Here is a 16,280-nt window from a genome sequence, read left to right as displayed (position 1 = left end):
TTTGCCTGCTAGTAAGCAAGTCTGGCAAAATCTTCCATGTGACAGCAACACAGGAGCTTTGCTTCGAACAGTAGGTTTTATGTAAAGCAAACAAACACAAAACCCTCAGCAAAACCACAGTTAAAGAGGTTAACGCTCTCTACATTTAACTAATCTTATAACCTCCTTCTGCAGACATGTGCTCAAGTACAGGTGGCAAACATCAAAGAGAAATTTAAATATTGGAATGCATCTTACCTTGTTTCTTCAAGTTTAGCAGCATGTCCTGCAAAAATATAAAGTGTTAATTAAAATTTAACTTGTAATTAGGTTATCAGTTAAATATTAAGTATATTATTAATAAAAATAGTCTAGCACTGCTTAAAAGTAGGCAATTAAAAGAGCTAAAGTTGCATGTTTTCCATGTATAATGTGTGAAAAACAAAATTCTATATTGGAAAAATAAAATTAAAAAATCTGAAGAGCAAACCAAAGAGTCAGATTTAAGCAAGTATCTGAAAGCATGCATGGAGGTCACGCTTGACCCATGCAAGAGTGGGAATAAAAAACAAGGTATCACATCCTGTCAGGTTGTCACAACAGAGTGCAACTCCTAGGAACTATTAAAAAATCTCAATGACAAAAATTTGAAACTTGATTCATAAATTTCAAGTATTATCATTAATATACCGCTGTTTCCTGGACCCAAGTTTTCCATCTTCATACAGACTTACTGTGCAATATTCACGCATGTTTCACCTGCTAGGCAAGCTAGAATGACATGGTTTGGACACAAGCTTTTTCTGATAAATACATGTGGTCTCCCAAATAAGTCAAAGAAAACCTAATTTTGAAAATTCAAGAGAAGGGCAAACAGCTACAGAAGAATTCCTACACAGAACCTTTAAAGGATATCATTATTTGATTCTCACAGTAGATTATACTTCTCAGAACAGAAGGTCTTTTACCTTTCATTTGCAGTGTTCGTCTTGAATACCTCTTGCTGGGCCTTCTTTCAAAGGATGCTGATCTCCTGGCTTTGTTGGTCTTGGTGGTTTGATATTCTGTCTTCCCACTAACAATGCCATGTGAGAATACAAAACAATAAAATAAATCACTTATTTTTAATGACAGAATACAGACACTGCTCATCAAAACGTCACACTTCTATTTTAAATTCATAGCTTAATAATCTGATCTCAATTCTATTAAAAAATCCCAAACTTAACACCTCAGAAGGCCCTTCATAAAAAAGGGAAGGAGTTTTACAAACATCCTAATCTTCACCCCATTTTCCCAAGACAAAAGGCTGAAGCAGTGACTCCTTAAACATTAAGTTGCTGAAAAAGCACATTTGCCCTTTGCGTATTTCTGTGGTCACAGTGCATGCGGTTTGGGAGAGGTTGAAAATTCTAGGAGCGAGTAAAGCTTAAGGTATGTTGCCAAAGGTCACAGAGAAAGATGACAAAGGACTAAAAACCAGCATCTAGATGCTCTTGTTCCCAGGCAAGTATTTTTCCCCCCAGTTTGGCCAGACTCTGCCCCCAAGGCAGTAGCAGCCTCATGCTCTGCTGACTCCGTGGTACCACTGACCCTTTCTGAAGCAGACTAGATGGGATTGCTACAGTTGCTGGAAATGGAAGCAAAGTATATGCATACTGCCTGGGGTCACGCCCCACCCCTTCCATACGTTCTCACCAACTCTGGTGGGGCAACTGACAGCATCCTGCAGACTCGTCTGGGGCCACAAGGCTTTCGGAAGTCTGTTACGTGCACCAGTAGTGCCTAACATGGAATAGGCATTATCTTAGGCTTCTGAAGCACTACCGTGACTCAAACGGTCAGGAACTCAGGAGTCAAAAGACTTGCCGTGTCCCCAACTGCACAAGTCAATCATCCATCCTCTGTGGTTCATTTAAAAAAGGGTGGGCTTTCAAGATGAAGTGATCTATAAAACACAATGTACTATATACGCTATGTAAGGAACATAAACCTCGAGAAACCTTTGGCTTCCTACTGCACAGACCAGAATCACCTAAAGATAAATCAGAAAATGCAGGGGGAAAATCCGTATGATTTAATAAAACCAATAATGCAACCCACTCAGCTTGCAAGTTTCATTGCTCTATATGTCCTAGGATATGTCCCACACATGATCCAAGAAAATCAAGAAATGACAGAAGATATGTGCTAAATGACAGGTGACACTGACCTGTATCGGAACCGGGATCCTAACCGAATGAAGCCTGATCGACTTGAGCCTTTTTGGACAGGACCTCGGAGCCGGAAGAAGGCATGATGTTCCACTGCACATTTCCACAAGTGTTTGCAGGCTTTGGGATGATCCAGTCTAAAGACAAAAGTGTGCTCCTGCTCCTTTCCCTTAAAGCACACAAAGCACACTGATGATTTACAAGGGCTTGAGTAAAGCAAAGCTACAATTCAATGCAAGCCAAATAAATTTTTTTACTGAATACTGAAATGTATGCTTAAAAAAATATTTTAGGCAGAACAAAAAAACCCAGCCTTTTCAGAAGCTTTAATAAACAACTGCTCCATTGTCTAAAGTTGGAAAGGGCTAGAGTTCATATATTTAATAAGTCAAACCTCTGAATAACTATAAATTAAAGACATCATTATAATAGGAAGGTACTTCTCAATGAGGCTAACATGGTCTCACTTCCAAATCTGATCTCCTCAAATTACAAATGCTCACATTTTTATTACCTCAGCTCTGTGTGATTTCTTCCCATGGGAACAATTCTGGTACCTGCTTAAGGAATTTATTCCACTACATGTGGTACATAGCCCTTTTTTAAACTTTCTTGCACAATGCACGCTGTTTCCAAATTATCTGGTCTACACTAGTTTCACAAGGTATTCCCCTTTTAAAAACAGGGTGAGAAAAAAAAGTAATTGAGCCTATTTATTTTATACTTAAGTCCCAAGTCCTCCCCCCAAGTCACAATCAAAAATCTTGCAAGGCATCCACGTTAATTCTCAAAACTTAAATATAAAGAAAGAGATCAGGACTATATAAACTAGTACTGTATAATCAAGACTGAGATGTAACTTAACAGATAGTTATCTACCTGTTCATCATCTTCAACAACAACTAGAGTGAGTTTGTTCTTCTTGAAGTCAAGCCTTGTTATCTTTGGCCTGCAAGATGAACAGAAAAAGCAGGTTATGTCTAACTCTCTTAGTAACTCACCGAGAGGTATGTTCAACATGCTGGCCCAAGCCTTTCTACAAAAAATTTTTTTTTCTGTTTTTGTGGGTGTCTTAAGTCCACGTAGTAGGGCTTGATTATACTGTGGATATCAATGTATCACTTCAAAATTTAACACTTAATTAGAAACCTTAAAGATAAGAAGTCAGCAACTTCTAAAGAGATAATTTTATCGGAACTTAAAATAATAATTACTTGAACTGAAATCAAACTCCACCCAAATACTCCTGCTTGCCTACTCTTCCACAAACCCACAAGACTGAACTCAGAAAGACACAAAGGCAGGCCAAAATAATTCTGCTTTGTTAAAGAAATGTAAATCACTGTACAATATATCACAGATCAATTCCTATGATGACTCTGTTTCAGAAAATCCCAGCCAAAGAGAACAACGTGAACACGACATGACACAAAAATGCAAGCACTTTCCCCCCTTCCCGCCCACCAAAAATATACCCAGAATTGATGGTGGAGGGACAAGACACACAGATAACATTTCTGCTACCAAGTGAGTGTTTTTTGGAGAAGTTTATAAAATTGGACTGGGCCAACCCAAACTAACTATTCATATGATGAAATTTCACCTCATCATCTGCCCACTCACTCTTTGTATACCAGTTTTGAAAGACTGGATAGGAATTACAGAATAAAGCATTTAAAAATCCATAAATGCCTGTGTACCCAGACCCAAATATGCTAGCTAGGAAGCTCTCCATCTTGTGTTTTATGCAATATAAAGCCCGCAAAATTTCATCAGAATGCTTCTAAGAAACCATGGGGTGTTATTGAGGTATTTGACAGATAAAGAAGCATGTGTTCATAAAAACTAAAGGAAGCTCTATATCCCCTGACTATACATAGACCTGGTTTTGCGGGGGGAGGGGAGGGTGTTTAGCGTTGGTTGGTTGTTTTTAAGTAGTCCTGACTGATTGGCAGAAAGAGACATTTCTGCCCTTTACTAGGCACAAAGAGACATTTTCTTAATGAAAAGCCTGCTCAGATGACATTGTATGTAAAAAATGCACTAGTACTATGCCTTCTGCCTCTTTTTCAACAGTAAGGTGTTAACACTTGGCTAGAACACCTGAAGAAGCATCATTTCACTGACTGGGTGCATACTCTACTTCCAAGGCATTCTAGTACAAAATACAACAACAAACACACTACAAAAAAAATAAAAACATCCTGAAGTTATTCCACCTTTTACTCGCCTCTAGCACGGCACACATATACAGCCTATTAACATATCAACCAAGAATGTTAAAAAAAAAAAAAAAAAAAAAAGAGTATTTTTGGACACCACAAAAACACAGGCAACAATATTTCTGCAGGTACCTAGTATTCACAGTGCTCTCATATCCCAAACAAGTATTTTTTTTGGCTAGTGCAAAAGAAACAAAAGAATAAAAACCTAAATTGTATTTAAACATACAATAAGAGAGCTTACCAGAAAAATAAACCAATCTTTGTGTCTCCTTCAAAGACAAGAACTCCTGTAGGTGTTAGTCCCAGGCTGTAATCATTGCCGTCTCTTGCCTAATTGCCACAAAATAAAAGGTTATGTTCATTTTGGTGTTTGACCCTTTATCTAAATTACTCCAGTGACTAATGTAGCTTATTTGCCCAGCGTTACAATTAAACACATATCTTCTTATTTTATACAACAAAACTCTCATGTTTCAATGACCTTATGCAATGGATTTTTCTAGTTTGCAACCATTCAGTAAGGCTGACTAAAGTGGAAAATTAAAGTTTCTTGATTTGTCTGTGTAATAAGGACCTCCTTGTGCAGTTCTCTGCACTTCCTTCTCCACAGGAGATCTATTTTTACTTGTAGTTCTTCAGCTGGTAGCTGACTGGACCACAGCCAATTTTACTTTAATTACTATGATTTTCACATAGCTCTTAGTCTAAATACAAACTGTAGTACATATTGCCACACCAATCACATATTTAACACAGAGCAGATATGCTTGGACTAAAGTTATAGCTTCTAGAAATGTATACTATAAAGTAGAATGTCAATGCAAAGCAGGATCAGTTGTTACACAGTTTAGATTAGTACAATATTCCTTCCCCCCCCCCCCCCCCCCAAAGCAAAACCAGCGTTGAAATGCTGGACAAAGCTAACATTATCATTTCCAAAGGTCACCATGCTGTGGTTAAACATACCTTGACTATATGCATGTCTACACCATACATTTCCAGCCACTTAGCTTTGTTTAAGTAGTTAGTTTCAGCCTGTGCTGGTGTTTGCCCCCTGAAATAAATTTTTTTGCTGTTAGGAAGATGCCTGAAAAAGCACAGAAAGGAAAAACTGATATATAAGGAAAGACGAAAAGAAATTCCTCTAAGTTTGTGAAAAAACTAAACACTGCTGACACTTGTTCACTTTCATGAACATCAAGGTCACTTTTCTAAGTTTTAACCTGAAACTGCTGCTGCAAAAGCTATTGCATTTCAAGATTCTGTACCTCATCATTTTACCCAGACCTTTGAAAAGCTTCATTTTTCACATTATATCCTCTTACAAAATATGACAGAACCATATCAGAATTAAGTTTCTGAACAAGACCACAGAAGAAGTGTCAGCAGCATCTTTTTAATACATTCTCTTCACAGAAAAATCAGTGCAAACGGTTGGTTAGCATGCACTGGAAGATCTAGTACCTGCATTCCTTCCACTTTTCAAAAATGGCTAGTTCCATCTCTTCAGTCTGAGTGGGAACAAACCTGAACTCAGACACCAGTTCAGGGACATGTTCAGCAGGATCATAGTCTCCAAGTTCAGCTACAAAAGAACAGCATTGTCAAGCAATGTTCCCAATAAACACAGTGGATATCAACAGGAACTTTTGCGTACTTTTCTAGTTAATCTAAAATACTAAATTCCTTTTTTTTGACAGGGAAATTATGGATGCTGAACAAATGGTCGTGTTGTCTGCACAAAAGCTTTGCATTAATTTTTAAAAAGTGCTATTGATATATTCCTTAACAAGCTCCCTATAAATGGAAGTTATCAACATCCTTGAAACTCACCTTTTTTCTTGCAGAAAGTTTTCAACATTTTTATTACTGAAGTCTCTACTGAGATGACAGCCGACTAAAGTTACAATGGAATTTTGCCTTAAATTATTAAAACAAAATCTCTTGAGATTTGTAAAAAACAAAACCAGTTCTGACACTTTTCATAAGACTATTTGTTCATTCTAAAAATCAGTTTCTGGTTTTATGACTATAAATCCCCCTGTCCTGCTAAATTACTCTGTGTCAGGGCACAATCATGCAGCTGATATTTGTCGCTCACCTTTTAATCTAAGAACATAATAAATGCTGTACTGGGTCAGTCAAATGGCTCATCTAGTCCACTGCTGCATGCTCAACAGGGGCAATAAGAGATGCTATTTAGAGAGCATACTGGAACATACTAGTCAATGGGTGTGCCACATCAAAAGAACAACCTCCTTTTCTCTACAGATGCTAACAAGTCCAGCTTTTAAAGACTGATGTATGCCTAAAATGCTGAAACCCAGCTAGAAACCTTTATAAAAATGTCCTGATTTTCAGAGTCACTAAGCATTTGCTCCTCCCACTGATTTCAAGTTGCTTCCTAATGTTCAGCTCATATCCAAAAAATAAGGAATAATTATATAACTTGGACCAGGCCAATAATTGTTATGTCTGAAAAAAAGAAACTACAGAAGTTTGTGTAGGAAAAAAATAGTGACATCATTGGGAAGACCTGGAAAAGTCAAATAAATATACATAGTATACCACAGGTACCAAAACTACATACAATCTAAAAACCTGTTTCTTGGATTTCTGAATACTGCAGGAACAATAATAGTCTTTTCACCCCCTCCTTTTTCTTTTTAATGCTGACTGAGGAAGTCTGTAGTTCTACAATAATTTACTCCCACTAAAACGCCTGCCTCTGTTGAAAGGAATGCTGTCAAAGCCAGCTTAGGTTCCAGCTGATTTAAATAAAAGTACACAGCTGTCAGACAGTAAGATTAAAGCCCTGCTACGGGCCTCATTGTAGAGAGAGGAAAGAAAAGACCAGCACAAAAAGCAATGGATATATGGCCTAATTAGATCACTTTGTTTTTCCAAAAACTTATTCACTGAACCCATATCTTAAGGCTCTAACAATGCTAATATTTTTAACTATGGAATGTATTCTAACTGTTTTCCTTTCACACAAAAGAGCAGGTTAAAAAGGCAGGTATCTTTACAGTTTAACCCCAAGTCTCTATACCCACACATGGTCAGGGCCATTAGCAGTTCCTGCCTGAAGAACAAAATGTGTTTTGGAAAGTATCTGTAAGAGAAAGAATTTCAGTGACTTAGTCCTGTTACCTAACTCCTGCAAAGTACAACAGTGCATTGGTTTATAAGATGAATGTTGTGTAAAGAATTTGTGCAGCACAAATGCATGGCACATCTCCAAACTCCCTCTTCATCAGAGGACTGTACAACTGCTTTACAGCAGAGGTTCTGCAATTTTTTTAGACTCATAAACTGGGTTCAGTAAGGCCATTATAGCTATATCCTCCAATATGGACCCAAAAGCCTACTCTAGCAGACATTTCTAAAACTTCAAACCTCCCCTCTTTCTCTTGTGAGTTCCCCTGCTTGAAACCACAGCAAACTTCACATTCGTTAAGATCACACCCTCATCCAAACAACAGAAGACATTGGCTATGAAGATCAGTGATGTACAACCTATACGTGCAACTGAAGGTCAGACCACAGCTCTCATGAGAGCCATGGATGCTGGAGTCTCAGCTGGAATCAGAAGTTAAAGACAACTCATTAATAAGAGTCTCAAATGACTCGAGCAAAGTGCTGTATAGCTTAGAAAAAATACAGTATGTCACCTCTTTTGGCTGAAGAAGGATCTGAAATACCAAGAAGTGCAGTTCAACCATAAATGCTCAAGTACAAGCATGAGATGTGGGGCACTAACATGTTTCCACAAATAAGCTGAAGTCAAAAGCTGGTGGTTTTTATATACAGGATTTTTCAAGTGAGTACAGGACCAAAATAATTTTGTACCTGATTTGTACCATGAATAAAACACATGGCAGAAACTATATGATGAAAAAAAAGTGAACCGTGTTACTACATCAAAGCAATTCAGGAAGACTGCAGACCTCATATCTTGTGTGAAAGTGGACAGGTTTGCACACAAGCACCTGAGAAAACAAGTTTAGGGCAAAGCTGTGTTCTGTTTCTTGAGGAATCGAGTGATTTTCAATATACGCTTTCAGCAAAATTACAATAAAAAAAGAGCTGTGTTTCACACTGGATGGCTAACATCTGGGCAGAACCTATTTTCTGGATATAACAAGGACAGACTAAAAGAGGTAATAAGAGTCCACACAAGCTGTTCATGCAAATTCATCCTTCCCTGCTCGTACCCACTCACCTTGCATGTTATAAGCTGCCAACTGGACGGCTGTGTCAAAAGGGCATTCCAATCTGCCATAAGAGAAATGCATTGTTAAAACCATAGCTGACACTTTTTAGCAGACAACTTATACCTGAAAATGAGATACTCAACTCGTTTGGGATAAGAAAGTGAAAAAGGATTAGTAGATTTTCAGCAAATTAACAAGAGATAAGCACTACATTATTTAAACATTCCTCTGATGCTATTCATGCATAGAAAAGTAGTATTTTAGAAAAAAAAAAAACCACATAACATTACTTAGTAAAACTTATTAATTATCCAAATATAAGTTTAATAAATCCTATGCTAAACACACTGTAACTGTTTAAAAGGCTGTTTATCTGGAATACTTACTTTCCACTAAGAATATCCAGTTTCAGCTGCAGAACAAATAAATACCTGTAGGATTAAATAAGAAATAAAAGTCATTGATTAATAGTTCTAATATGTCACTCAGCCAACAGGAGGAAGTTCGAGCCTGACAAATAAAACTGTTTTCTACTCTTCACATGGGTTTTCAAGACTGAAGAAACTGCATTGTGATTTTTCAAGGCTTTACCAGTTGGGTTTATATGCTTTGCACACATTTCAAATGAAGTAAACCCAAAACTAGAAGTTGCCACAAGCTGAACTAGTATTGCATGGTAAAAGAAATAGGATACCTAAGTAAGTCTCACTTTTTTCTCTTCTGATCCTACTTGGCAAAGAACAACTTGCAGCTTCCACATCTTCTTCATTATCCATAGATATATCGATCTCATAAGAGAATGAATGTTTTAAAGTCTCTCAAAAATAAACGTTCCTGGATTGCTTAGTTAAAATCTAACCCAGAAAGCTGACTGCAAAGTGACAAAAAAAAAAAAAAACAGTAGGCTGCAGCCTTTTCAACTTGTTTACTCTTCAGAGCCAGCTTTCTTCACTGCCTTGCTTATTCAGTACTCTTCTTGCTTAGAAATTAGGCAAATATTGAATACAAAGCTCGTATCCCTTTGGTGTGCAACACCAATCCTTCCGATCCAATACCCACAAAGAGTAGCCCTCTTGCTCCATTATGGTACACAGAAGTAGTCTCATCAACTAAAATGCTGCCATCCACAATGGCATCCAGTTTGAATTCTACTATAGATGAACAGAAGCCTTAGGCACAAAGCCAAAGACAATGCCTCTGTTTCAACATGTGCCTATGTCTCCTCATACTCACATACATAGACACAAAACAGATGCAGGCATTTTTCCCTACAGGTCCCTTGGAAATCCAAATACTTTGCCAAACCATTTATTATCCAAAGCCTTTTGAACACTGGCCCCTACATGGGGAATAAATTTGTTTGGTACTGAGCCTAGGTATCAAAAGAATGAGCACAGGCCTCCAGTGTATAGTGGGTGTGATCAGTCCGTGCTTATCAGTCACATAACACTTGCAAACAATTCAAGCATACTTCCCATGCCTAGGCAATGTTACATGACCTCTGACTGGTGGCATCTGATGGGAAGCTGGCAGAAAACATGAGCGAGCCGCACCTGTGGAAGCTGAAAAGTGGCTCCAGCTGGGTGTCCTGCTGCACAAAGAAAAGGTGGAACCCTCAGAAAGCCCCTGCTAGTGACACCTATAACCCACAGCAGAGCTCCCCTTGCCACTGCTTCTTCAAGGCATAAAATTGTCTCAAGACAGAAGAAAGACTTGCTGCTCTCCTCTTCTGGGGGATTAGCTAAGCAGACAGACAGGGTTTAAAAGCCCTCAGGTTTCAGGGCTGCCCTACTAAAACCTGTATAGCAAGGTCTGACTGGCAGAACTCAGTCAGGATGGATGAAAATGTTTTATAGTGGTAGGTACAGATGTGGGTCTGAGTTTTCTCTGTAGTTACTATTTTTAAAGACAGTTAAAAGTTTATTCAGGAACATGAATGGGGAGGTAAAACACTCTTCCCAGATTGGCAGGAAAGCATTAAAGAAGAGCAGTTATAACATTATGGTACTACATGTAAGTATGAAGCTGTACAGGGTACATATGGCTGTAAGGGGTAATGCTACTATAATCTTCCTGGTAGCACTCCTAGGGATTTGGCTAAAGTGCAGACCGAAGATCCACACAGACATAAACCTGAACAACAAACAAATATACTTCACACTCTTACAAATGGCTGAGGGTACGAAGCATCTACAGCTATCAAGAAAACATAACAACTTTGTTTTCACTCCAAAATGGATCATCAGCAGTGGTGACAAGGCAAAGAAACATCGCCTTTTACAACAGACTTATACTACTGACAGATGGTAGGTTGTGTTCTCATTCAAAGCACCCCAAGTATGCCTCAGTCCAGCATGAAATGGATCTGTGAAATGCTTTAATCAAGAGAAACTGCTGCTCACCTGATACTACAATTCTACACTTATAGTATTGTTAACTCACATCTCAACATGGTAGTAAAATACTATTTTCCCCTTCTATAAGCTCTGAAAAGACCACAGAAGTGATGAAACGTTAACTGAACTTATTTTTGCCAAAGAGAAGCTCTAACTTGCAATTCAACACTTTTCTACCTAAAGAGACAGGATGACTACATACAGTTGAAACTAACTGCAGATTAAGAAGAGTACAGAAAGAGGAATTATGTCTGTTCTCTTCAGTGAAAACCTCTGTCCATTGTATATAAGCTACTCAGATCAGTTGCCAGAATTGCCTAATAAAAAATGGTGCATCAAGTAATATAGTAAATATACAGATCTCTATGTTAGAGCTCATTTATTTAATGAGAGCTACATTAGAAACATTTACAAAAAGCCAAGTAAGCAAGCAGCTCTAAGGAATTCTCCAAAACATCATACAACTTTTTAAATAAATACCACAAAACCATTTTCCTGGCCTTATTTGGATACCTCTCTCTCACACAAAATCCTTCTTACCTTGTTAGCTCTTCACGTAGATTGTTGGGCTCTGATGAGTAAAACTTTACACGAAAATGCAGACAATACGGTGGGCCAACTGCAAAGCAGAAGTCATTGAAGACAGCGGTAACAGTTACTGGATGAGACATCTTATTTTTTTATTACACAGAATCCCATCACAAAACTTGACTGAAACTGGCTCTGTCCTACCACAAGGTCTAAAGGCAGGAATTCCTTTGTGACACAGAAATGCATTAAAAACATCAGGGTGAAAGGATACCTAAATATACACACAAAATACTTTTACATGTTACAAGTCAATCCAACAGTCATATCACATTAAGTTGATTTGTGCTGCCAAGAGCACATGAATCTAGGTTAATCCCTATATTTAAGGACTCTATCCATCACCAAGAAAGCTGTGCATCTTGGCTTTTCAGTTGACCAAACCCCCAGGCACTCTGTTGGTCTCTGTAACGCCTTCCCAGTGCTCTGGGAAATACCCACTGCTGGCAACTCAAGCCCCTTCATTCCACAGAAGTTTAGACATATTTTAGGGGCATTTAACAGACCCTTCTGTGGAAGAATCATCTTTTCTGGAAACCAAAGAGTTAATTCAGCAAAGGATGGATTAACAGTTCTTTAAAAATGTGCAGCACTCTGCTGATTCTTGCATCTGACAGGAGGAATTTTCTCTCTCTCGGTGCTTCCAAAACCTCTGTTCTATTAACACAGCACCACAAATCCCTGAAGACTTCCCACAGCAGAGAGCAAGGAAGCTGCTAAACAAAAATCAGCTGACGTCACAGCTTACCCAAGCATGCACCACTGAAACGACCAGGCCACACTAAACGCCTGTGCAGCAGGTAAGGACTTGGTAGACCTAACACAGATTCGGGCACCCAGAACTGCCCCAAGGGATAGAGGCTCCAAGACAAGTTTTCCTATAGTCAGGATAACGATCTATAACACTAAAGCATCTTCAGCTGCCTCCATTTAAACTATAATTAATGAGCCTCTAACATGTTTAATTAAGGACATTAGACTAAAGTAATATGAGCTACAGAGGGAAGAGGCAATTAAACAATCAGCAGCACCATGCCAGGTTTTTGTCACTGGGTCCTGTCACTCCTCACAGGACACTGCCCCCCACCACCCATTTCAACTGTCTGTGCCTCCTGTATGTTCAATATGAGATCCCAAGAGAAAACAAAAAGGACACTTACTTTTAACTTGCTTTTTAATGCTTTTTGTGTTGTCCAACCAATGCTGAAAAATAAATTACTTTCATTGAATTATCAATAAAGAAATCTCACAGAAAGAACAAAAAAGGTAAAAAAAACCCCTATTCATTAGTGAAGACCATCTTGGAATAACAAGTAGTTCATTAAAACAATCTAATCCAAATCTTTCACAATTCACAGTTCTCAGTGCTCGTCAAAGATCCTTTCACTCTAAGTTTGTAATGCAAAATATCAGTTTCGAACAACAGAAACATCCTGTAGTAACTTATTTAAAGGCAATCTTCAAGAAAGCATTATCTACTTTAAAAAAAAATGTACTGACAGAGCACTTCAATTACTAAAATTTTCATCCTGTCCAAACAAACAAACACTTAATTCACACATTAGTAGGTCAGCCAGTGACTATGTGCCAGAGAGGCATAAATCATAGCTGGAGACTCTGGCACTCGGCTGTTTGTGATGTCCACTTGGGGTGGAAGGGGAGAGACTAAATATTGTTGGCTTTCAGGCATTTTCTTCAGATGACTCAAGCTTAGTAACAGCAAAGAGGGTCAGCTCCACTTAATTCTCCAAAATTTATTCACAACTGAAATTTTAGCAATTGTCACATGGGAGGACAGAAGTTACTGCCTCACCTACTAATTCTAATTATAAGCATTAGTATAACAATATAAGCTAAATATACTTGACATGAAGCCAAAATAAAGGCTTCACTTGCACTGCATACAACAGCACGTGAAAATTAAGCTCTAGATGGCAGGTTGAGAGAAACATCTACACGTATATGCTATGCTCCCTAAAATAATTGCATATACTCCCACTGCTGAAGAGTTTATACCAGAAATTAAAGATAAAGCTGGAAAGCTAATGTACACCTAGCGGTAGAGACCTACTTCCAAGTGTTGTGCATAGTGAACAGCTCCCTCCTCCAAAGAAGGTGACTCAGTTAAACAGTAAACACAGCACCCTATTCAACATAATTGCATTGACTCAACAGCCAGAGCAAACTACCTAGCACACCACGGCCTGCATGGTTCACAACGACCAGGTAACACCACCTCATTTGATCAATCCCAAATGTCACCTTGCAACTAACACAGATGAATTATATACTTAGCAACACTCCTTTCGTTAAACTATGTGCCACAAAGTTCACAGTGGGCCCCACAGAGGACCAAAAAGCAACAGGGGTATAAGAAAGAACCGGTATTTTCAGGTTGCAATGCCAAGTGCAAACACATTCCTGTCTTCAGAGCAGCCCTGCCTTCTGCAGAGAGTGTGTAAAGTCAGCCTGTAACACATCCACGATATGCAGCGATTGATATATTAGCTGCAGATCCGCACACCTGAACTGTCTACTGCTGCTGTGCACACAGCTGAAAATGCTCTCATTACCTATTAAAACAAAGTAGCTACAGAAATCTATTTGAAATGTATCTAATATATTTTTAAAATAAAGCAGCAAGCTTAAAGAATGAAGCAAATATTTACATCAACTTTGCTTACACTACCAGCAAAATGGAGTTGAGTAATTTTTTTGTTTGTTTCTTTAAGAAAATGCTATAATCTCTCTTCCTATTCCATGAACTCACTTGCTCTAAGAGACAACTTACTCATTCCTTCCTGCACCGTATAAATATACAAACTGCCCACTTGGAGGCTTGCAGGTGATTTAGATACAGGAATGGCAGAGAGCCATTTCTAGGCTACAGGACTGGCTGTGCATGCCTGTTTCATCTCCCTCCTGTTTTTTCTCATCTCCTCCACATTCCGTGGCAAGGCAACTGAGAGGCCCACGACAGGCACTGATAGCGTTTTACTCTGCTCGGCTCTTACCGCCGCTGCCTACAGGAGCTCCGTTTGAATGGTAAGGGTCTGTGTGGAAGAAGGGAAACAACTGCTTTTAAATGGAGGGGAAAAAAACCACAAAAAAACCCCCAAACCCCAAACCCCACACATGCATGGACACACACAGATGTCAGGAAACTTAAGATTTATTTCAAGTGATTAAAATGGAATTCTAGTGGACCTGGCAAAAAGTTTACATTCTGATGAGAGTTTGCTCAGCACAGTCTACTGCTGAAATCCAGAGATAAAAGTTTGCTAAACAAACAGCAGTATGAACAACAGACTGCATAGAGTACTGGAAGTCCTTAGTAAAACAGTTTGCTGCTTCAGAAATTTTAAAAACAAAACACACACAAAAAAAACCCCAACCCAGCAACATTTTAAGAAGGTAGGGTAAACAAGGCGTTTTTTAGTAAGATGGAGAGGCCAAAACTGGTCCCATGCTTTATGGAATTAATGGGTGCATACTTAGTACAATGCTACACAAGTAATTTTCAGCATTAAGCGCTGCATTAGATAAAACTGCCAGAATAACAAACCAATGTGTTGTACAATTCCATTAGGAAGAGCAAGTATTTGATGCTTGCAACCTGTACATTAGAATTAGGAATTTGCCACCTGTTAAACGTTTGATGCCTTGTTAGTAGAGACTTCTCTCCAGCATTGCTACAGTAGAAGCCAAATAGCCCAACAAGTTAACAATCTTTATCTTTTGTTGTCACTGGACATGCTGTACTGTTCATTGTCAGCCTGAACCAAAGTTACTCAAATTAACAATAGCCTGTTCCCTTGGCTGCCAGACCAAGTCTGGTATATGGTGGACGATCTTGCAAATAACTCCTTTTGCCATCTCCTGCCTCTTACTTGGGGTTGGCAGGGGAATCTATTCCTAACCATCAGACTGGCAATGAACACAGAAATCATATGAAAACGACAATTCTTTCACTTCACTAGTTGTTTCAAGAACTTCTTTAAAGAAGTTAGTGTTTGAATCCTAAAATCCAAAACGTCAGGAAGAGTTTGTATTACCTGGGTTCCCCCCACACCCCAGTACATCATAAACTGAAACACCTAACTGCTAATCACTTCAGCAGCTCCAAAGAAGAAAAAAAGCTATCCTTCAGTTATTCAAAATGAATCTATTGAAATTTGTATTTAAAACACTTGTATTTAAAACAAGCAGGGAATTTCTCAATTTTTTATTTAACTATATGTTGCTAGTTTGCCTGTGGTTTTATATCATCAGGTGCAACTAGCTAGTAAGGCAACATACTTAAATTGGGTAGCAGAAAGATTATCTCCTTCAGAGCCAGCAGACAATTCTGTCCACGGTAAGGGACTGGATTCTTATACTGTTTATTTAACAGGTCTCCTGAATAATCTTTGACAAGTCACTTGATTAGTCTCGGTCTTTGTTTCCAGCTGCAGATTGGGTTTCTGCTAGAATATGCCAGCTCCACTTTGCAAGAACAGCTGCCATCACAACAGTTCTTCATTTCTTAAAGCAATTATCTCTGGCTGTTGTGTTCAGCTCTTCTGGCAAAATGCAATCTTTTCTGCTTCGTTATACAGAGTGTATCATTAAAGTCCAGTTTAAACAGATTGTTATCTCTACTCTGCCTCTTTTCAGTCACAC

The 16,280-nt window shown here is 38.6% G+C and overlaps 1 protein-coding gene across 11 annotated transcripts in view; it reads right to left on the bottom strand.

The window, feature by feature from the left end:
- EPB41L5 (erythrocyte membrane protein band 4.1 like 5) overlaps nt 1-16,280 on the bottom strand; it is a 61,348-nt gene that overhangs the window by 31,214 nt on the left and 13,854 nt on the right. For all 11 annotated transcript variants that reach the window (XR_003924013.2, XM_030018770.2, XM_030018773.2 and 8 more), the window contains exons 4-14: nt 12,779-12,821; nt 11,571-11,649; nt 9,021-9,065; nt 8,643-8,695; nt 5,882-6,002; nt 5,384-5,471; nt 4,659-4,747; nt 3,072-3,141; nt 2,192-2,361; nt 948-1,054; nt 238-265 (exon numbers count right to left, since the gene is read on the bottom strand). Coding sequence is in view for 10 of the 11 variants with exons in the window: in XM_030018770.2 (XP_029874630.1) it covers nt 238-265; nt 948-1,054; nt 2,192-2,361; nt 3,072-3,141; nt 4,659-4,747; nt 5,384-5,471; nt 5,882-6,002; nt 8,643-8,695; nt 9,021-9,065; nt 11,571-11,649; nt 12,779-12,821 (893 nt within the window). In the remaining variant the exon portion in view is untranslated. The remainder of the gene's footprint in view (nt 1-237; nt 266-947; nt 1,055-2,191; nt 2,362-3,071; nt 3,142-4,658; nt 4,748-5,383; nt 5,472-5,881; nt 6,003-8,642; nt 8,696-9,020; nt 9,066-11,570; nt 11,650-12,778; nt 12,822-16,280) is intronic.

The sequence above is a fragment of the Aquila chrysaetos genome, chromosome 6, assembly GCF_900496995.4.
Source record: "Aquila chrysaetos chrysaetos chromosome 6, bAquChr1.4, whole genome shotgun sequence".
Taxonomy (NCBI): Eukaryota; Metazoa; Chordata; class Aves; order Accipitriformes; family Accipitridae; genus Aquila; species Aquila chrysaetos.
Note: the sequence above shows the minus strand (reverse complement) of the source record. Positions and strands in the feature narration are given on the sequence as shown.